The sequence below is a fragment of the Haliaeetus leucocephalus genome, unplaced genomic scaffold (assembly GCF_000737465.1).
Source record: "Haliaeetus leucocephalus isolate CR32 unplaced genomic scaffold, Haliaeetus_leucocephalus-4.0 Scaffold175, whole genome shotgun sequence".
NCBI lineage: Eukaryota > Metazoa > Chordata > Aves > Accipitriformes > Accipitridae > Haliaeetus > Haliaeetus leucocephalus.
The window spans coordinates 113,516-136,987 of NW_010972611.1; the positions used below are offsets into that span (position 1 = coordinate 113,516).

The 23,472-nt window shown below is 38.6% G+C and overlaps 1 protein-coding gene across 5 annotated transcripts in view; it reads left to right on the forward strand.

Moving 5' to 3' along the window:
* Positions 1-23,472, forward strand: part of ASH1L (ash1 (absent, small, or homeotic)-like (Drosophila)) — a 61,772-nt gene that overhangs the window by 24,360 nt on the left and 13,940 nt on the right. For 2 of the 5 annotated variants that reach the window (XM_010564009.1, XM_010564010.1), the window contains exons 4-16: positions 3,056-3,157; positions 6,413-7,154; positions 8,228-8,407; positions 14,404-14,498; positions 17,176-17,249; positions 18,866-18,911; positions 19,133-19,241; positions 19,603-19,809; positions 20,815-20,961; positions 21,938-22,046; positions 22,244-22,405; positions 22,616-22,710; positions 23,008-23,165. In XM_010564009.1, the coding sequence (XP_010562311.1) occupies positions 3,056-3,157; positions 6,413-7,154; positions 8,228-8,407; positions 14,404-14,498; positions 17,176-17,249; positions 18,866-18,911; positions 19,133-19,241; positions 19,603-19,809; positions 20,815-20,961; positions 21,938-22,046; positions 22,244-22,405; positions 22,616-22,710; positions 23,008-23,165 (2,226 nt within the window). The other 3 variants (XM_010564011.1, XM_010564012.1, XM_010564013.1) reach the window with 3 other exon arrangements.

Sequence of the window (23,472 nt, forward strand, 5' to 3'; positions counted from 1 at the left end):
AGCCGCCGCCTCCTGCCGCGCTGGGGCCGAGCCCCGGGCAGCCCGGCGGTGGGGGATTCGTACAGGTGCCCCTGTGGGAGCCGGTTAACCGGAGTCCGAGAAGGAAATAAGCGCTAGATCTGTCAAAGGAAGATCTCTGGGATATGAACGTCAGCTGTCAGCAAGCACAGTTACAGCCAGCTTTGCTGTCCAAGCAGTCCTCCAAATTCTCCTCTTCTTTTTTTTTTTTTCCTATTATAACTTATAGCCTATTCCTGCTTAGAACAGTTATTCCCGCTGTGAAATTCTTTTTTTTCTCTGAGGTCCCAGGGTATTTGTGTTAATCTACGCTTTGTGAAATCAATGCATCTTGTAGTTTCTTAATAGAAAAATTTATTCTGGAATAAAAACCAGTTGTCTGCTCTTTCTGATATTAAGCAACAGTGTGTAGTCTCCCTGCACAGCTCCACTGCAGCTTCCTTTTTACCCACGTGTTGTAGGAACAGACAGTACAGAAGTCCTCTTTAAGGGCCTACCAGCACCATCTCCACATCAGGATGCCATGCAGGAAAATCAGAAAATCTTCATCAGGAATATGATTTGCAACTTGGCACAATGTCCAGCAGCCTTATTTTTGTGCCCTTGTTAAGAATTAATTAAAAAGAAAACTATTCATCTGCCTTGTCAAGAATTCAGAAATTTTTTAAAACTGATGTTGTTTATTTCCTCTATCAACGGAACATATCTTAGATGTTACAACATGAGCTAATAACACCCATGATAAAAAATCCAAACTTTGAGGCAAGACAGGATCTCAAAGGAAATTTTCCTAAAGATTTCTGATAAATCAGTTTGGTGCATTCTAGGATTCTCCCATCGTCTTATACTTTAGGAGCTCTGTTCAGGCATTGAAGCAAACGGTCATTTGCATGGGTGCTAATTTGTGGCCTTGATTTAGAGCATAACTTCAGTGGCCCACTCCCTGGTTTCGTCAGAGTCTGTTAGTAAGGAAAGAGATCAGAACTGAACAGGCAGCACAAAGCTAATTAGTCACAAACAATATTTTGAACGGAAAGAATGAAAGTATTTTAAAATATACAGTCTCGATTTTATCTTCTAGAGATTTTCATGATACGCATATTCTCATTGCACACTGCCATATGCATTTTTGCCTACCTAGGTTTTTATACTAGCATCTGAATTTTTAATATCTCAGCATTTTCATAATTGCAGTATGCGGATTTTGCTATGAAATTTTAACAAAACCCACAACCTTTGCTTTCAAGAGTAATTGGGATTCTCTAAAAGTTTAAGTTTTAGGGAAATAAAACAAGTTACAGTAAGAAAATATGTATATGTAAGAAAGAAGACGGAAATAGGTCATGTTATCAGCAAAGATCCCATTACCAGTTTTGTCCCTTAACCTTTCAATAGTCATGAGATTTCTATAGCTTTTTAAAAATTGTTTTTAATTTAAATAATGGTAATTGTGACTGCCACTGCCTGATGACATCTTGTAGTGATAAGCCAATATCTAATGATTTAGCAAGTAGCAGCAAGCCCTGTGCATTCAGGTGCCTAAAATCCAATAATGCATTATACTTGTTTGTGTGTAGATAACAATCTCTCTCATTTGTTTAGACCATGGGGTTTTTACATATTTGCCGTGGCTGACCAAAGCAGAAATTTTTTTTTTTTCTTTGTGACAGGATCTTAAAAGAGAAAAGTTAACATAGCAAGAGACAAATCTAAAGAAGTACTTTTTCTTGAGAATTTTTTTTCTAGCTTTTCAGCTTTCTGTAGTTAATAGTATCTTACATGAAGCAGTTTTGCTGAGGAGTGAAAGAGAAATGCTTTTACAAAGCGAGGTGGATTGAAAATCGGCTGACCTGCCAGGCACAGAGGGTTGTGATCAGCAATGCAAAGCCCAGCTGGAGGCCAGTCACTCACAGTGTACCCCAGGGATCGATATGGGGTCCAATACTGTTTAACCTCTTCACTAATGACCTGGATGATGGGACAGAGTACACCCTCAGTGAGTTTGCAGATGATACAGCTGAGAGCAGTGGTGGGTACCCCAGATGGTTTTGCCGCTGTTCAGAGGGACCTTCACTGGCTGGTGGAATGGGCTGGAAACACTCTATGAGGAACAGCAGCATTTTGGGCTGCATTACTAAAAGTATTACCAGCAGGTCGAGGTGATGATCATTACCCTCTATTCAGCCCTGGTGAGACCACATCTGGAGTGCTGTGTCCAATTCTAGGCTCCCCAATACAAGAAAGACATGGACATACTGCAGTGAGTCCAGTGAAAAGCCACAAAGATGACTAAGGGCTTGGAGCATCTGTCATACAGAGAGAGGCTGGGAGAGCTGGGATTGTTCAGCCTGGAGAAGAGAATGCGCAAGGGAGATCTTACCACTGTGTACATGTGCTTGGTGGGAGGGAGTAATGAAGAAGGAGCCACGCTGTTGTCAGTGGTACCCAGTGACAGGACAGGAGGCAATGGGCACACACTGAAGTACAGGAAATTCTGTTCATACATAAGAAAAAAGTGTCTTACCGTAAGAGTGATTGAACTCTGGGTTGTGGAGTTTCCATTGTTCGAGATGTTGAAAACCCAACTGAACATGGTGGCCCTGAGCAACCTGCTCTAGTTGACCTTGCTTTGAGCAGAGTGTTTGGTCTAGGTAATCTGCAGAGGTCCTTTCCAAACTCAACTGTTCTGTGAAAATCAAGGAATGAAGCTAGGGGGTTCATTTGAAAGTAGGGATATGAGGTTTTTGCTTTCTTTTTTTACATAAAAGCTAATACTCTGATGATATTAAGCGGCCTTTTTCTCATGGCTTGTTTACTGTCCTACGTATGCCATTAGCCTGTAAGAAATTCCTTCTTGATGGTCCATTTCTGTCCTTCTCCACCTACATGCATCATAGCAAGCAAGTGTTCCTAAAGCTAAAAAAGAGTAATCTTAGTTTGAATATTTAGCATCTACAGTGTGTTGTATTGGCACTGCCAGACTGAAGTGATTTTTTTTGTGTGTGTGTGCTTTTCTTTTCCCTGATCTGCTTTTCAGGCACTTTGCCAACACAGGACAAACCTTCCCAGAGGCAGCCAGAGAGCACAAATTGCAGCCCTTCCAGAAAGAGATCAACATCTGAGAGCACATCTTCTACAGGCAAGTAATATTTGATGGCCTTGGTTTTGGGACCACTGCTATACTAAGACCTATGCTACTAGAGACACACTGAGACAGCATTGCTGTGAGAACTTTTAACAGCAGTAATATGTTCGTGGAGATACTGAATTTTTCCATTTACGTTTTAGGATACAAGTGGTACAAATTGGGTTGCAGCATAGGGAAACTTGAGCTGGTGCTTATAGAAGCAGCAGCATAACTATGGCAGGATGGAGTTTGGTTCCTCACCAGGTTAAATTAGTCTTCAGGAGGCTCAGTGCTTTAATGCTAGCAAGACCTGTGACACTACATTTAATCAATGAATTAGATTAACAGATTAATTCCTCCATGGGGAAGAGCTTGACTTCTGCACTGTTCTGAAGGCAGACAGTTTGCTGCCCTTGGGTAGATAACTGTCAGGACCAAGATGGGGTGTGCTCTTACGTTTTCTTTGTAGCATGTGAGAATCCTGCTAAGGTGATGGAGGATGACAAGCAGCTTATCCCAGTCATCACTGATGGTACAGTTGTGAATGATCCTAGGCAGGTCAAAAATGATAGTAGGAGAGAGATGGAAGTACTGAAAGGCATGGGAACTCTGGTAGCATTCTCATCAATTCTATCAAGTGAGGACCAAGTCTCAGATGCACAAAATCATCGTGAAGCTGAGCAGATGTATGCCAACAGGATATTGAGGGAGCTGGCTTTCTCAGTCATGGGGTGATGTACTGTGCAGATTGCTGCTTGAGGAGGTCCATCTTTGTTCACAAGGAAGGGAAAGGTACTCCTGATGTGTTTTGAGCTTTCTTTTGTAAAGTCAGACTTGTGCGGTCACACTATGTGTGAATGCATGTGTGTTGCTATCTGTCACATTTTCACACCTACAAAACTGTTGAATCCATTGACCAAATTGTCAGAGTAAAGATCTGAAAATGTTCATTTTCTGTATGTTACCGGCAAATTGTCAGCCATGTAGCAAAAACAGACCCTGTTTGCAGTCCCTCTGAGGAGAATGTGGTGTGGGCTTACCTATGATTGGACACAAAAAAAATCTGTAACGTTGACCAATTTTGTAAGAAGCCTAGTTGTAGAAAGAGTTCTTGTTAGCAGAATTTAAACATTCTTAGGCACCGAAGCTGATTGCAAATTTGTAGTGAACATCCTTAGGATTGGTACTTACGGAACTGTTTAGGATTATATAAGAAGAGCGCACCAAAACTGCTATTTCCTCCTCCCTTTAAACAGATATTTGTAACAGATGCTTTATTCAGCATATGCTAAAGAAAGTCATCTGCAGTGAAGAAGTGTTGTCTCTTTTTCCTCTCTGTCTTGTCTTTTACTTACTCATTTTAAAGGGTCAACTGCAATTGGTGTAAGTCTGTGTATAGGAAGGTGTTAAAAGTTCAGGCATATTTTGTGCAAGACAGCATAGGAATGAAATTAATCACAAGTTTATCAACTTCAAAGTCATTGAACTGATGATGCAGCTGGAAAGACCAGTCTTTGTTATATTTTCCATAGATCTGGAATGCATGTGGGATTTCAGTGCGTTTGTCAGAGAGCTGCTTTGTTACCAAGGGCTGCAAGCATGCCTGACCAGGGCTGCAGCTGTTTTGGGGATTGTAGCCTTCAGTTGTCCCATCCTTTTGGATCAGTTTCCAAACAGAAACACTAGTTCAAGGACATCCATTAGACTTTGTGTCCAAATGTGTTGTGTTGTGTAGTTTGGTTATCATTGGATGGTGCAGCTGTTTACAGAGCTCACTGTGCTAAACAGATGGTGTTTCTGTGAGGAACCCTCAACTCCATCCTGATGTGTATTTAAAGACCATAAGAAAACAAAGGGTAGTTTATTACTTCATCTAAAATTGAAAGCTGAAAGTGTAAATCCTTCCAGTTCTTTAAAAGTTGTTCAGGTTGCTAGGTTTTCCAAGTGATTACAGTTAGGCTTACAACAGTGACCTGACAAGTATGTTTCTCTGTTCCTTTTTCACCCTGTAGGAAGAAAGTTGTTCTCAGGAGGATTTTTACATCTTGTTATGCTGCTGCTTCCTTCTTTAAATTGTGCACTCTCTGAAGCACATTTTCATTTGCACTTGCAGATTCATGACTTTGGAATCTTAATGAGGAATGCATTTCTCCAGAGTACCACACTTGGACTAGTGAGCACTAGGACTAGAAAATACTTACTTTAAACTTGTTTGTGCTTTATCTTTGTCAGCTAATGCATAATCTCCCTTCTGTCAAATGATAGAAACCCTTTCATAAAAACATTTGGTTGTCTTCCCTTTAACAGTTACCTTTATGCTAGTACATGCTCTTCAGTCTACAGCCTAGGACTCCCTAGTTTAAGTAGATCTAATCTAAATAATCGGTCCCAATTACAGTAACATTTTGTAAATGCTAATGTGCAATTGTGATATATTTATGAGAAGACAGCATCCATTTTATTCCAGAAAGAATAGGGTTTCTTCTGATTAAATGTTATCACTAAGAACCAGCAGGACAGCTTTGGGAAGTTCTTAGTTTGGAATAAATCCCTTTTTAATACAGCATAATCTATATGGTTGACCTGGAAATTCTCTTTTTCAAATACCAGTCTGCAACTCTAATGCATATAACATTTGGTTTAAAAAGTGAGGTCTAACTTCACTTCCTGTATAAATTAGACTTTCTCTTTTGTTCAGATACTTTGATTTACCTTTATCCAAGCCTGTACTTTATTGCTATCAGTTCTGTCATCATTATGTTTGTCTTTTTGATAAAGAAACTGCAAGAGCAATTAAAAAGTTGTTTCAGTACTTCCAAACTACAAAAAAAAGAAAAATTACTTTAAAAACATTTCAGAGTTTCTCAGGGTTTTTTTGTCAGTATTTAATTTTTCTGTGTACAGAGGGTTTCTTATTTTTAGTGTTGAATAGAAAGAAACTTGAGAAGAGTTCTGGACTGTACATACATAGGGAATGCCCTCATTGCTCTTTGCTATTAGAAGTGGGGGACTGTGTGTGAATAAGCAGAAAATAATTGTATGTTAAAACTGATGATATAAAATATAGACTTTCTGCTTACTTGCATTGCTAGGTCCCTTTCCCATTAGAACTTGAGTTACAGAAATTGGTGTCTTGTTGTTGAACATTCTGGGCAATTACAGGATATAAAAGGCTGTCAGTCTATCCAACTATTGTATTTTAATTCCAACCTTATTTGGTTATACCTCAAGTCTGTTTCAGTGTTTGTATGTTTGTTTGTGTTTCAGTGATTGGAGTACCTAGCAGGGGAGCAAGGCTGACAACTGCTGTTGATGATTCAGTGGACAGCTTACTGCAGCGCATGGCACAACATGAAGGCCAGGCTACTTTGGACAAAACCTTAGAAGCAGTCATTGCAAATGTGTCTGTTCCATCATCAGCTAGTCCTGCTCGAAACCACAATAGGGAGAGAGGCCTGGGGAAACAGGACAGCCTCGTAGCTCCAGCAATTCCCAGCAGCTCCTGCAGCGATAATATCTCACTTCTGTCAGAGAGACTACCAAACAGCTATTCCCCACATCATCTCAAGAGAAGTGTGGTTGAAGCCATGCAGCGGCAAGCTAGGAAAATGTGCAATTATAACAAGATCTTGGCAACAAAAAAAAATCTTGACCACGTCAATAAAATTTTGAAAGCCAAAAAGCTGCAAAGGCAGTCAAGGACAGGGAATAATTTTGTGAAACGCAGGCCGGGTAGGCCCCGGAAATACCCCATGCAGGCTGTCGTTTCAATGCAAGCTTTTCAGGCAGCTCGACTGGTCAGTCAGGAGTTAGATAAAAGAGAAGAAAGCAGCAGTCCCTTACACCTTGGACCTGATACCATCACAGATGTGATTGAAGCTGTAGTGCAAAGTGTGAACTTGAACACAGATCACCGAAAAGGCTGGAAGAGAAAGAGGTGGCTTGCAGAGGAACAGGCCAGGAAACGACAAAAGTCTTTACCAGAAGATGAACAGGAGAGCAATAAGAGGTAATTCCCTTACAATTTTCTACCCTCAGTATAGTCATTGTTGATTATATAACATTTCAATCCATGAAAGAATCCTACTCTAATGAGCTCTGCTTGTTATGTTTGTTTTCATTAAGGAGTTCAGTTTAGAGGGAACAAACATGTCAGTTTTCAGTATGCTTAGGGTCTTCCTAAGTTACTGAACACACTCCAAAATAGGATAGAATCTCAGGTAATCTAAAACTGTTGGTTTTGTGCTCATGTCTCAAGTGAAGCAATTTTTATGGTTGTCTTGGTGAAGAACAATTTTAATGAGTTGGTAACAGGTTTACTGATGAGATATCATAGCAAAGATTGTTCCTTCATCATGTGCAGAATAAGGAACTGTAAGAGTTACATACGCCATGAGAATATTAAAGGGTGTTACTCATATGCATTACAAACAAATACTTACAAGCAACACAGAGTGTCAGGTGAGATCAGTTGACATACAGCAAATAAAGAGTAAAACCAAAGCAGCAAGGAGGAGTTAAAGTGTGCACCTGTGCAATCACTGGCTAGTAAAGGACCACACCAGAAATCTATCTCTGGTCTAATCTTCACATGCTTATCCCCAAAGTCATCAATACGAACAGATCAAGCTCTTCCAGAAGTCTTCCTTCATGTGTTTTCAGAATAGTTCTGAAAAATAACCATCCATTTGTGTTTTGGAAATGAATACTGTAATGTAGGCATTTAGATTCACAGAATGGTGCTAGAACCACATGTTCAAAGGGTTTAATTTTTAGAGTACAGAAGCAGATAGCATAAGCCACCTTCTAAATTACTCAACTGAGGATCCAAGGGATAAATACTAGCAGTACAAACAACATTCTTTTTGTAATAATTAATAATAACATTACTGTAAAAAGATCATGCATTTCCTATGATTATGCTTAACCATCACTTGATCATGATCATTGAATTGCATTTTTTTAAATAGCTGAGACATCTAGTAATTCAGAAACATGGACTTTTTTTTTCTGCTGACCAGATTATAGAGAGGAATAATGAAATATGGTAAGATAATCTTTAATCCTTACTTTTTCTTCCAGTTTTTCTGAGACAGTAGCTGAACCTCCCAGTCCACATGATCCCCTTGGGAAGCCGCATGAATCTGAAAACACTGAACAGCCTTTGCCTTCTCTAGCCCAGCGTGAGAAAAAAGCCCCTCGACCCCCAAAGAAGAAGTACCAGAAGGCAGGGCTCTACTCTGATGTGTACAAAACAACAGAGTAAGTAATACCACTGAAAAGCTGCTGTCTGATATTCCAGTGGAAACTGTCTCCTTTCAACTAGAGCCATAAACAGCTGCTACTAATGAGTAGCTGAAATAAAACCATCAACTTAATTCAAGCCTGTGAAAAATTACATGCATGATAATTATCAGAATCTGACCCAGTGAAGACTTAAAATGTAACCCCAGTCAGAAAGCAGCCTCAAGCAATCTGAAAGTGTTTCTGATTATCGACCTTGAAGAAGGTAAGAGAGCTTCATTCGACAGCCTTAACGATCATGGCAGTAAAGTACTGGGAGAGCTTGAGGTGTTCAGGTACTGAGTACAGTGTCACATAGAAGGGGCCCTTAGGTTTCTATTTTTATTGACTGAGTGATGACAACTGGTCGTCTTTGGTGTGAAAGAATTTCAGATATGCACCCTGTTCATTTCACAGTTAAGTGAAGTTCATCTCCTTCATTTTCTAAGAGATAGAGTAAAAATCCAGCATGCTTTCCCCCCCTGCACTGGTTGGCTCACGACCTGGTGTACATTAGAAAGTGGACATCTCCCGTTTCTGATAACCAGCCCACTTCTGCTTTTGTTTGTAGTTACGTAAGTTTTCTACAGCCATTTGAACAAATATGCTGAAGTGAAGAATTTGCGCTTCTTTTCTAATATGATGTGACAGATTAAAAAGAGGAAAAATTTGGCACCTTCTCACTATGTTTTAGACCACTTAAAAATGTTACAGAGACCACTGGGAGACTGCTAGTATAGTTTATCAGTGGCTCCTGGTGTATTCTCTTTCCATAGTAGAATGAAGGCATCAATGAAAGGATCAAGACTCTAAGGAAGAAACAAAGATCTAGGTCTGATCAAAGTGAGACTGCTTATGTTTTTAATAGTTTGAAAGCAGATGTGATAAGTTTTTAGATGGTCTGTCACTGGTATACAGAGTCATGCAACATTCAAATACTGTGTCATAAAAATTAGGCCTGTTGCCCTAGGAGAGGACCTGAGAGAATCTTCCCCTTTTCTTTATTATAAAATGTTAGTTACATTGTCAGTCCTAGTCAGCCAAGGGAGGACCTTTATTTCATAGACAGTAAGCAAACATGTCATTTGAAAAATTGTATGAATACAGAAAGTGAAAGTTAAGGTTTGTAGGTAGCGTGGATGGTGATGGAATCAAGTTCACCACCCTGGAGAAGGCCATGACAAAGCTGACCTCTACTTACAGCCCTTCCTCTCCCATCACATTTTGTGTTGCAGTTCCCTGGAAGCTTAAAGAGGTCTGATTTGGTTTTCCCCTTTACCTGTTGCTCCACATGCTGAGTTCTTCCCTTGCACTGATACTGATGTTTGTGGTGAGCTGCTTAAGAACACTGAGGAAACTTTACCCTACCAAGGAAGCAAATGCTGCCTACACAATCTGAACTACTTCCTCTGTATGGTTGTTTGAAGCTGATACTGAAACAAGGCATGGAAATGCATAGCTGGGCAAGGACAGAACTATGGCCATCTCGATTTAGGTGTGTTCTCTTACAGCAAGGTGCAGCTTTCAAGCTGATCCCACCAGTCCTTCATGCTGGCACTGGGTCACTTCTTTACTAAGTTGGTTCAGCAAACTAAATCAGTAGAATGGTAGTCACTTTTTTTAAATTAAATTTTCTGCTGATTTAACTTGCTGCTCCAGTTCTACTGCACAGACATATGTCAATGCAAGAGGAGAGCAGAAGTTCATGTTGTTATCCTGTTATATAAGTAACTTCCTGCTGTATGAGTATGAAAACATCTTAGTTGAGAACAAAAATGCGACTCTAATCATACGGCACCCTCTAGTGATGGTACAGTTAAGTGTTAATCACTGTCTCCATTAAAACATTCTCTGCATTCTATATTAAACTGTTTTTCTGTATTTCTGTTTGCAGTGTTCAACTGCAGACACTTTGCCTTAAAGACCATTTTCCTACTCTATTGCATCTTTCTTAAATACTTCCTAAACGTCATTAGAGCATACAAAGTACTGAAAGTTTTACTGAGGTGTACTGTTAAAATTTACATCCTCTCTCTACATCAGCCGCATCCAACTGCTAAACAACAGCACAGAAAATGTTTGTCCTGTCATTGCCAGTTTTAGTCTACTGTTAAAAGAGAAAAGTCTGCATTATTTCTCTGCAGCCACTTGAATTGTACAATTTGCCTCAACGAGATTTCACTCCAACTCACCTTGGTCTAGAAACGTTATTAAAACATAGTGAAGAAAGAGCAGATTTTGATTCCTTGTAAATGAACTAAGAACAAAAGGAATGGTTTCTGGAGTGAGTCTTGGTTCTACCTCAGTTTCTGAATGTAATTTTGTAGACAGCATAGCTGATCTGATGTTAACCTCCACATGAGTTTTCCAGAATCCTCAGCTCCCACTGGAAGAATTACACAGGTCTTTTGCTGAAGGGAAGTTCAGTGTGTGGTTCCACATGACTGCAGCTTTGAAAATGAAGATTTTGTGCAGGAGTCATTATCTGTTTACCCAGCAGGGGCTTTCCTAGAGGAGTGCAAAGCCTAGTTCACCAAAGAAATTTAGTAATAATTAGTAAATGAGTAATTAATTAAAATACTGTATATTGTTTAGGGGAATATAATATTTTTATATAATAAAGTATTTTTATCAGTAGTAACAAATATGAGTCCTCATTGCAGAATTGTAATCTATAGAATTTGCTGTGATTGACACTGAATTGAATCTCACCTGTAGTTAGGTATCCACAGCTGGTCAAAGACTACGGTTGCACAGACAGTGTAGCTTAGTGCAGGCCTGTTGCTCTTCTGGGACGTGGTGTTTCCACGTGATAGGCACGTTGCTCCTACAGTGCCTCCGTTTTGCTGATGTTAGAGTTTGTGGAGCTGCAGGGTGACTCAGAGTAGGTAAGTGAATATTTTAGAAGCAAACCTATTGAAAAATCAGCCAGCTGAATTAAAGTGACAGTGCAAATGAACTGCAAATGAATTGCAATTCAGCAAATGCTTTAAGTTGGCATAAGCTAACATTGCACTAAAAGAATCAGCTTTACGTTCTCCTCACCTTTGTGGCTTATTCCTGTTCCTGTGCTGTCCCTTTCTTTGTCCCATCATGATGACCAGGGCAACTGAACCAGGCTGGGATAGCGATTCAGGTGAAATCTAACCTTCCACTGTAGGTTTCCTGGTGCAATTAACCTTGCAGTCATACCAGCAGAAGGTGGGGAGCATCAAAGCCAGCTTATACTTAAAATGTTTGTCAAACTACAGTCAGAGAGAAAATTGGGTTTCACGCCTCAAAAATGTAATTGTGCATTCCACAGAGAACTAATCCCAGCCAACATGGTAAGAGTGGAGGGCAAAGACACTAGAAGCTGGAGAGAGGGAACAGAAATGGAACACGGTTATCAGAAAGAAAGGATGGAGAGAAACAGAGATACGGGAAAGACGACTGTGGTTCTGGTCTTTGTTCCCTTCTTAATTTGCCTGAGACTTTAGACTGACATTCTGAGACTAAGCCTGACCTTCAGCCTTTGCAGAGTGGTACAAAATGTTCGCATCTTGAGCAAAATAATCATTTCGCCATTGCTCTGTTATTGGGAGCTTGCAAAGAGAGGCTGGTTTAGTCTATTAGTGGTAAGCAGACCCATTTACAAAATGAGTGTTTTAAATTTGTCCCTACAGAAACTGAACCAAACAACTTTAGGCAGTGGATTATAGAGAGGGAAGCATTTCTTACCTAGCCAGGCTTATGTTTCAGTCTGTGAAACGATCAGAAATGTACTCTTCCAGCTTACTGTTGAAAGTCATGAAATGTTAGAAGGTATCGTTTCAGGCTATCAGTGTGCCTTAGCAAAATGAAAGGGAGAGGTCTTCTCATAAAGAAAGTAGCTAAACACAAAATCAGAACCTGTATTGCCTGCCCAGAAACCCCAGCCTAAAATTAGCTCATCATCTTCCTATGTGGGAATGTATGGGCTTGTTAATACAGACGTTTTCTTGATAGTGTAAAGAGGCCTTTTTTAATTCATGAGGCTTTTTTTGCATGATATTTATGTTTATAAAACTGTGTGCATTGTTTATACTTGATTATTTTAGTATATTCCCCTTTTTTATGAATAATTATGCTTTATTTTGACATCTTAACCTTTCCCTCTGAAGTATTGATGGCCTTTGTTCAGCCTCTAACAATACTTCATCGCTGTGTTTGGAAGGAAAACAGAGTAGGTGCTTTCCCCAGTGTTCTTTGTGACTAGGTCTAAGACGGATGTGTCTGCAGTGCCTGAAGACATGTTATATTTTGTGGTTTTAGGTAATTGCCTTCTGCATTTTCTTTCCACACTGATTTCCTCCTTGCAGTTTATTTACCATGATTTATTGTTCCATTGGCTTCCTTTATACTGAATATGTGGGCGTTAAAGGGTGCACATTTGGCTTGAATTAAGTCACCTTTCTATTGAATGTTTTCCCTTCTTTCTCTGCCTTTGGTTTAAGGATTTGCTTGCCTCTTGGAATGGAGGTTCACACTTTGCCTTTTCAAAATACCTTTCTATTTCCTCTTGATAAGAACTTGCTTTCCAGGTCTTGTAACTAGTTACTTTATGGCCTTTCTTTGCAAGTCTTAAGTGATTCAGTGCAGCACAACTTGGAAGCATAGAAGATGTGAGTTGGGGGGGTGGGGTGTTTTTTTAATCCTGTCTAGAATATAATTTTTGCCTGGTGGGCAAAGGAGCTGTCTGTTTGCCAAAGCAAATGAAATTAATTCCTGCCATCAGTAAACAGAGGGTCATAATATTTAAGAACCATAACCTTTATTGTTTGAGAGAATGTTACTGCTTTTTGATTAGGATAGCTATGTGTCCACCTGTATACATCAAAGTAAATGCAAGTGTATCATAATAACTATAGCCTTGCCATATAACTCTATTAAAAGGAGAGTTGTTTAAAGAAGAGTATATACAGCATGTAGCTCAACAGAGCCCTCATTTCAGCAGTATGCCTTAGCTTTTATTTCACTATCTAAAGTTTATTAACTTGTTATACTTGTGGAATAAGTACCAGAAATCCAGAAAGGGTTAGAAGAGTATATGAACCACAAATTATTGCTGTCCATCAGTTCTGTTTCTGACCTTCAGTAATTATTCTCAGTTGATATCTTTATCTCAAAATTTGTTTTGAACTTGCATTTTCCATTCACTAGTTAAACAATAATATCACATTTTTATTGAGTCAGCTTTCAGTTGTATGTCCAGTTATTAAAATAAATCCCTTAAAAAAACTTCAGTAAACTTTAATAGGCTTCAATATAATTTTAATCTTTCGTATATCTAACATTTAGAAGTCTCTCCTGAATGTTGCAGGGCTGTAGTACTAAATATAACCACATCAGTTTATTCTTTCCATAGTTTGTCAGTAGCCAAAAGGAGGTGTTTATAAAAGCTGAGCTAGGTGGTTTGACATCTGCCTGACCCATATGACCATTCTTATTTCATATTCCTATTTTTTCTTCTGTAAAGGGGGGCATTGCTTTTTTAACTCTGCTGACCTTTTCCTGCTTTTCTTATCAACAGCCTTCTAAAGGAGTAACACGTGAACATTTGCTCTTAGCAAATTAGGAAACAGGCTCTATATATGTATAACGCATCAAATACCTAAGCAAGCAACATTAGATATTATTTGTTGATCTTCTTTTATTTTTGTCATTTTAGTTATTACTTATATATTGCATACTAGGCATTTACAGTTGATGGTGTCCCATTAGATGTTGCCTGAATAGTAGTTATGGAGAAAAATCAAATCATGAGTTTTGAAATGGATGTGATAAGTGTATTTGGCAAGGAACCTGGAAATCAATCTTTTTGGCCGTTTCTATTATTATTCTCTTGCCTGATGTTCTAGACATTTGTGCCTTAATTAGAAGAGAAAATGTGTTTTTTGCAAATGACAGGCATTCCTCATTCTGATTTTTTTTTTTTGTGTTGCTGTCATCCACAGTCCGAAGAGCCGCCTCATACAATTAAAGAAGGAAAAGCTGGAGTACACTCCTGGAGAGCATGAGCATGGATTGTTTCCAGCGCCTATTCACGTTGGTGGGTACTTCATGTGTGTTTTAGTTGTTGGGAAACAAGTATCGCATTTAGGTGACATGGAAGTTCTCTGGACTTCGCAATCTCTCTGCCTCTCTCCCTCTTTTTTGTTTTTTTATTTTATGGCCTTCCCAGGTTACTCAGGTCTTTCAGCATATGAACTTTGCCAAAGGTCATACTCATCTGTCTGTGTTCTTCAGTGCAAAAGTTTGACTTGAAAGGCGCTTTTTTCTTTTTTTTCTACATGAACTTTGTAATATACAAGTCTAGTTTATAATATGCTTTATTCATCCATAGCACGTTCCAGGAAAGAGCTAAATCTGCCGGGAATTTGCCAGTCTAGTTTAAAACCTGTTTTAACTGCCATAATACTTTTGCTTACATGCAGTACAATAGTCTCCTTTTCAAACTAGTATTACAGTAGAATAGCCAGAGACAATTAGGACTATTTGTTAAATCTTAAAAACTAAGCATGCAATAATAAGTTCTCCCATGTTCCCATGCACTTAATCATATCTGTCTTTAAGTATGTATAAAAGTGAGGAAGAATGAAAAACTTAGCTATAAATTTTTATTTCATCCCTGTTTTCAGGTCTCAGGTAGAACAGAAATGAGGTTTAGGGTGCCTCTTTGCCTTCTGCAGAAAGAAGCCATAACCTAAGGCTAGCGTGAGCATTTAGAACTCATGGAGTTCCAGGATGCTGTTCACAAGCCCAGTCCACTGGACTGGACTGTCTGGAGGGGGTGGTTGTGAACTTCCAGACTAACATTTTTGCAGCTCATGTCATTTCCCAGGATAAATGAAGATTGATTTATTTTTCAGATAATTGATTCAGCTGTTAAAATGCTGTGATTTCTTACTTCAAGTACTGTCATGCAAAGAGTTTGGGGAAATTCCACATTGTTCAGTAAGAACAAATACAAACGTTTAATTGGTTTGTCTTCTTTAACTGAACTTTTTTGCTCCATACACAACTTAGATTTTCACAGAGAGGTAGTAGCAGGCAAAGAGTTTGACAGATCTGTGTGAATCAGTAACCACAGAACAGGTTGCAGAACTGAAGGTGCTAATTTTAATTCTCAAAAATATGACCTTTCTCAATTCCTTTTTGAATTGGGTCATATGACTCTGTTCCATGACCGAATGCTCAGGTTCAGTTTGCAGTGCCACGATCCTGTTCTCTTTTTCTTCATAAGGTCCCAACCCCACATTTGTTTGTGCTAGCAGACACTAACAAGCTCGTATCAGGTAGCTGGAGAGTGGTTTAACTGCCGAGCAGAGTTGCAAGGTTTAGGACTCTGCCAGATGACTGCACTAGTGCCCACTTGCTGAGGACTAGAGGAGCTTTCCATGGACTCCAGGCATGGTGCCAGGGCACCTGAAAGAGCCTTTTGTTTTGCCCGCTGAGGTCATAGAAGTGAAAGCAAATTCCCGGCAGATTTAGCTCTTTCCTGGAACGTGCTATGGATGAATAAAGCACTGAAAATGAAAAGTAATTTAGGAGTAAATTGTAAGGAAAACATTACAATTTTTATTTTCCAGTGGTGAGGGTATGCATGTGAATTTACATGAAACCACAGACTATTGCTGGAGGAACATAAAGCACTTGTTAACATTTAGAAAAACTGGGAAAATCAGACATGGGACTGACACCTCATCCTTAGTCACTTGCTGCAATTTTGTGACACAGTATTCCAACAAAAAGATAAGAGAACATTTTAATCTTGGCTAGAACTAACCTAGTGCTTGTGTCAGACCTCAGGTCTTGTGTTAATGAAGTATGTAATCGGTCAGTTTTCTTCTTTTGGGAAGAGGTTAGGGGCGGCAGTAAATTTTAGAAGAGAGACGAAATGTGCAATGGAAGTAGTAAATCCTATCTAAAATGAGTTTCAGTTATTGCTGAAAATATGGATCATCTTGAAGTCTTTCCGAGACATTTAGGAATACGTTTGTCAAGGCTGAAGTTGTTCTTAAGTCTCTTTTGGTACAGGTCATAGGAACAGGCTTGGATACTACTTTTAAAACTAGTTCAGTTTCTTTGAGTACAATGTTGTGATTTACCATCTTGCATGAATTGTGCATGCAGAATTTGTTCTCTGTGCTAAATCATTGTATTCGTGTGTATGCAGAAAAGCTCAGGAGAAAGTGTCAACTTTGAGATTTCTACACAGAAGTTACTAGTGTTTACCGGAAGGCATAGAGTTGTGTTCAGTTTTGTCAGTTATTTGCTGCTGTCCCTTCGGTAGCTCATGTTCAGTGACCCCTCCTGGGCGAATACCTGCAGGTTCCTGGCACTACTCTTTAAGAGTTTAACTGTGACTGTTGGAGTTCAGTGGCATCCATAACATTCAGTCATCAATGCAGAAGGCAGCTCCCCTCTGCCACCTACCTCATCAGGCATCTTGTATCTAAGACAGCAGCTTTCCTTATGGTCAATAAAGGTTTAAAGCTGAGTACGACAATAGAGTAGAATGCAAAACATAGCATCCTGGAGGGCTCTTCCCTGTGCTTGCCACTAACAAACAATATGTTCTGGGAGGATTCTGCTCTTCTGCCTTTTTGACTTTCAGACGTTGAGAGGCCCTATCAGAATTTGGCGGTGTGCCTGGGAGCAGCTCTTTTTCCTCTTGGGGATATGTGAATATGAGTGTGTGCAACTTACAAACCTTTTTGTTTCAGGAAAGTATCTCAGACAAAAGAGAATTGACTTCCAGCTGCCTTACGACATCCTCTGGCAGTGGAAACACAATCAGGTACAAGATAAAAAGTTACTGGGTTGCCAAGATTATGATCAGAAGTCTTAGAAGGAAAATAGCAGGATTCTTATGTGAAAGCTATGTTTATATATCCTGTATATTGGTGAATATTCTTGCTGCTGCCACTGTACGAGGAAGAAAAGGATTTGCATATGTATTTAATGTGAATAATTTCTGTTATTCCATCTCTTGCAAAATAGCAACCCTATGGGTTTCTGCTGAAAAAAGTCATTAATTTTGCTGCAGACTTTTATTTTGGTAGTGTGCCTGCTTTCTGCAATGATCTTGTTTTAGACACGCCTCAGGAGAATTCAGATGTACTGCCAACAGCACTGAGAAATTTCAGGCCTTATTTTTCTTGGATCAATCCCAGCAGAATGGAATTTATTTTTCACTTACAAGCTGAAATTTTCATACTGAGGAAAGAAGGGAAACTGTTTAACAGTCTCATTCTTTTTAAAGAGCTTTAAATATGTGCAAACCTAAAAATAGGAATATTTTTTCCCTGAGAAGTTTCCACCAAGTGATTTAACATAGGTTTTAAGGATGGAGGGTAAATCTGTCCCCAGCTCTACAGCAAGAAAGCACTCTCAGACATGTAAATGAGCAAGGCAAATTCCCAGGTGGTTGTGGCTCCAGCTAGTCTTTGTAATACCACCAAAATCTAATCTTAAAGTAATGATCGTTGTTGACATTTCAGCTGAGGAAGTTTCTTGCCATGTATTGAAGATTACTTACATCTGCCTATCTTATCTATGCAGTATTACATAAATAATAAATATATGTCATCTATTTCCTTGACTTTTTCCGTACCTACCTAGAATGTTGAAAACCCTTACAGAGTAGTTTTGTTTGTACAACAGTTGTATAGGTTGTATGGTTTGTTCAGTGCCTATCTGCTACATATGTCACTGAGGGAAGGCTGTTAATGCAGTAAATGTGTGTGAAATGCACAATAATTTGAAATTATTCCTTAAAGCTTGTTTGAAAGCATGGAATATATATGAAGTTATGAAATGTGATCTAAGCTTCCCTTTTCCCTCCAGTCATCTGTCTGCGGATGAAGTTTCTTTAATCAGAAGATGAATCTGCATTTCTCTTGGCTCCTACCTATAGTCACAGTTTTCATAGAACCACAATCATTTAGATTGGAAAAGACCCTTAAGATCATTGAGTCCAACCGTTTTGATAAGCACCTTAATTTTTCTTTTTCACTTTTTTAAGTGTTGACACATAGTAATTCCACCACAGATGCTTTCTCCAAAGTAGATTTAAATAATTACTCTTCAGTATTGAAAAGAACAGCATTGTTCAGAATAGTCTGTCCTCATGATATCTGTTGTCCATATTGCTCTGTTCAAATAGTATGGGAAGAATAAACAATATGTTAGAAAAACTGCTCAGCTAACTCATTAAGCCTAAGTTCTACCTGTTCAGGTACTTTTTTGGACCTATTTGCTAGTGTAGTCTGAGCCTAAAGAAGAGAATGCAGACGTATTTTCTAGTAATGGGTACAAAACTGTTACATATGTACAGAACATAATTTCCCTGATTCTTTTGAATAACAGATGCACTTATGCAATGTATTAAAATTTTCTTTCTCTTCCTTTTAGTTGTATAAAAAGCCAGATGTCCCACTTTATAAAAAAATCCGTTCTAGTAAGTAAAATCTTATTGCTAAAATATGTTAACTGTGGAATTTTCACATGACACCCCTCTTTTCTGTCACGCTCATTGTCCTACCAAAGACTCTTCCACCTTCTTTTTTGCTTTATGTAATTGGAATGAAAATACTCTAGATAAATAGTTCTATTTTTTTTCATCTGGAAAGAATTCTTTTCCCTGTTTGGGTTTGTTTGTTTGTTTGTTTGTTTCTCCAGATGTCTATGTGGATGTCAAGCCTCTTTCTGGCTATGAGGCCACTACCTGCAATTGTAAGAAACCGGATGATGACAATGGAAAGGGCTGTGTGGAGGACTGTCTTAACAGGTTAGAAATTGGTTGACTGACTATGATAAGACAGTAATATCTTAAGAGTTGTCCTGGATGCAGCCCCAGTAATAAAAGTTGTTACAGAGCATACAGGGTAACTTTCTGCTGCACATATGCTCCCCTACCTCTTTCTTCAGAGGAAGATCCTATTAAAAGCTCCATTTTGCTCTCTGAATAGCAGTGAGAGCCAAGCTGTGAGTCTTGGAGTGAATTATACCTTGAAAACAAGAAGCCTTTTAGTTCTTTAATAACTTTTGTTTAACAGAGGAATTTTTTTTTTCTTCTTTTTTTCCCCTTGTGTGATGGATCTAAGAGTATGCTATTCACCTTCCTTTAACTTCTTTGTTTTTTATTTTAGGATGATCTTTGCGGAGTGTTCACCAAACACCTGCCCTTGTGGTGAACAGTGTTGTAATCAGCGAATACAGAGGCATGAGTGGGTGCAGTGCCTGGAAAGGTTCCGGGCTGAGGAGAAAGGATGGGGTATTCGTACCAAAGAACCCCTGAAAGCAGGACAGTTTATCATTGAATATCTGGGAGAAGTTGTTAGTGAGCAAGAATTCAGGTAGAAATATTTATTTGCTGCTTTAGCATGGAAGGCTCAATAAATGACTTTAGCATCTATTATCATTGCTGGGAAATCCTTGGAAAAAAAGGGGAGAGTAAGGGGAAAAAAAGAATGCTTTCCTGGTCACAGCCACCAGAATGAAGGCTTAGAATTCAACTTTTTTGATCACCCAAGTTTTTCTCAGTCAAATAGAGAGGAATGATTAGTGTTTGGAATGCATCATCTGCCACATCTGCTCTGTAAATGCCAAATGTCACGAGTGAATGTGAATTTGATACGAGTACTGTGCAGGATTTGAACTGTGCAAGGTAGAATGGAGGGGCAGCAAATGGAGCAGGAAGGGAAATGAGCTTTTGCAGATAGGCATGAAAAGAACAAGTGGGAGCATTAATAACCAAAGAAAGCAATTGTAGTCTTGTTCACGACATAGCATCATAGGATAATTGAGGTTGGAGGGACATACTTGCTACTCTTAGAGCTTCATCAGAAGACAAATGCTATCTTCTCATACAGAGATAACTGCTAACACAACTGACTCCTGTTACTGTTGCTCTCTTGCTAAAAAGAGGTAGCTGTAATCCATGAATGTAAATTCCAGAAATTGTGTCCAGTCCCAGATAATGAAAGGAAGAAGCTGATTGTTGTACACATGCATACATATACACACCAAAGAATGTATACTTGCATTTTCTCTTCCATACACAGGTTATCAACATGAAATGTATACAAATAATCTGCAGAACCCAAAAGGGAGCATTCCAGAAGAGCAAATTTCTAAATTCTAATCCAAGCTCTGTCAATGGCCTTGACTTATAAAAATAGGTATAATAATGGTTTTCCTCCATCTCTAGGTGTACGGTTCTATAAAATATAAAAGATTATAATTGCTTTTTCTTCAAAACCCTCTCTCAGAATTCTTGAATGCGCTATTACTGTGTTAATCCCTGTTTGCTTTGCAGCAACAAGCATAATCATAAATAACTTTCCTGTGTTGCTTCCTAGGAACCGGATGATTGAACAGTACCATAATCACAGTGATCATTACTGCCTGAATTTAGACAGTGGAATGGTGATAGATAGTTATCGTATGGGCAATGAGGCTCGTTTTATCAACCACAGCTGTAATCCTAACTGTGAGATGCAGAAATGGTAAGAAAAATATATTCTGTTTACTGGAAGACTGGTATACCAGTGACTAAGATACAGATAACCAGATCATCTATGAGAATCTGATCTCAACTAGGGAGGGGAATCAAGCTGAACAGTGTAAATAATATTTGCTATCATGCTTGCATTGCACAAGTAATGTAATGTTTTCAAGTGTTGGATGTTTTGGAGACAGGATCTTAAGTTTTCTGGCAAGGCAAATCCAACACTGTTGTTTGTTAACATACTGTTAACCTGCTACTAATTTTGAAGCCTAGGTAATGCCGTAAAATAATCTATGTGTATATATTCTTTCCTTCTGGCAATTCAAATTTATTTTTTTTTAAAGCAGGCAAACAGGAAAGTAGTCTGATTTCAGCATACCCTGTGTCATATCAGTACTATGTTATCAGAAGAAATCCAGTGCCAGACTAGTAGGAAGTACTGAGAAATTTGTAGTGAATAACTTAGAGAGAAATAGCAGATGGTTGTAATAAGAATCAGCTGTGGTGGCAGTACAGCAGAGTAGCTTGTGATTCTCAGATAATTCTAGTGGATTTAAGCAGTAGTAATCAAGTTTTAAATTTAAAAATACAACACAAAAAATAAGTAAAAGAATTGGAGAGGCAATTAATTTTAGTGCATTTTGTGAAACAAGGTATGATGTTCAGTGTAAGCTTTTGGTTTAGGGTGAGGGCCTGAATCTTGGCGGTTGATAAGTAGATCTGCCGTGATAGCCAACGTGGTTTGTAGTTTCTCTATTTGAAGCACAACTTCCAAATCTTTGTAAATACGGTATTCACTTTTTTTGGTCTTCAAAGTTTATTGTAAGAAATAAACGAGAGCAGTACAAATGAAGAACAAGCATAATCCAGGGCACAGCAGAAGTGTTGTTTCCTGTCTCTAACACTTCCACTACGTGGATGAATACAATTTTCTTTTTAATTGTTGGGAATATTTTATTGTATTTTCTCTGCAGGTCTGTTAATGGTGTTTACCGGATTGGATTATATGCGCTTAAAGACATGCCTGCTGGTACTGAATTGACTTACGACTACAATTTTCATTCATTTAATGTTGAAAAACAGGTGAGGATCGCAGTGCAAGACCTTGAGAAAATTCATCAAGGACAAACAGTTCTGTAAAGTTGAAGGTCAATTAACAAAACCTATTGTGTTGTATTTCACAGAACAGGCTTTTTATAATATTGAGAGATAATCTAAATGTTTTGGGTTTTTTTTAAAAAAATTTTTTTTTTTTTTTTTTTTTTTTTTTTCCCCCAAAGCAACTCTGCAAATGTGGTTTTGACAAATGCAGAGGAATAATTGGGGGTAAAAGTCAGCGAATGAATGGACTTTCAAGCAAAAGCAATCAGCCTGTGAGCACCCACAGAAGGCCTGGACGGTCGAAAGAGAAAAGGAAGTCAAAGCACAAACTAAAGAAGAGAGTAAGTAGTAAATACAGCTTTTTTGGTAGATAAAGGTTAATAGGAAATCAGTTTGTGCCATTGGACCAAAAAACTGTGTATTTGTGTATTTTAAACTTCAGAGAAATACTATAGAGAACTACTACAGATTCTGTCTTGGGAACTACTTTTACTGCTTTGCTAAGTTCTTGGCACAGTTTTTCCTGTCTATCAGAATGATCTGTTTTCCAGAGGGGCCACATCTCAGAGGAACCCAGTGAAAGTGTGAATGCACCAACAAGGCTGACACCACAGCTTCAGATGAAGCCCATGTCTAACAGAGAAAGGTAAGGAATGATTTCAGTGGGATTTTCCTCAGAAATGGAGTGTTGTGCTAATGTTGAAATTATTTTTTTTCTATAAGATAGGGCATCATGAAGTGTCTGAGTAAGCAGTTCTTAGGTCTCCTTTCACCAGCTAGGGTGGAATTCTTCTCCACTGAGAGAAGGTACAGAAGTGTACCTCTGAATATCTGTCTTTTTCCCCACATTAAGGAATTAATTTTACAGGAAGAAGGTGACACATTAAGGAATTAATTTTACAGGAAGAAGGTGATTTTTTTAATGCTTTTCTAATTTCTGTAGGAATTTTGTGCTAAAACACCATGTATTTTTGGTACGAAACTGGGAAAAGATTCGACAAAAACAAGAGGAAGTGAAGCATGTCAGTGACAATATCCATACCACATCACTATACAACCGCTGGAATGGAATCTGTCGGGATGATGGCAACATTAAATCTGGTGAGGCCAACACAGGTTCCTCAGGTTGCTACTTTGAGAACCTATATGACATGCCCATGAAGAGTTTAAGTACACTCTGTGTATAAATCAAATGTAGCATTACTACAAGATCCATACACCTTTTGTAATACATACAGGGAATGCTATACAGATAAAAATACCTATATATGTGTTTGTATGCCCTTATTTTTACATAGCAGGGTAAGACAAGCTCTTTTGCTGTTTCAGTGTATTTTTTGCATTATGGCATTCTGCAATTTCCTCTAAAACACTTAATGCTATTTTCTTAGGAATGAGAATTTTGTAC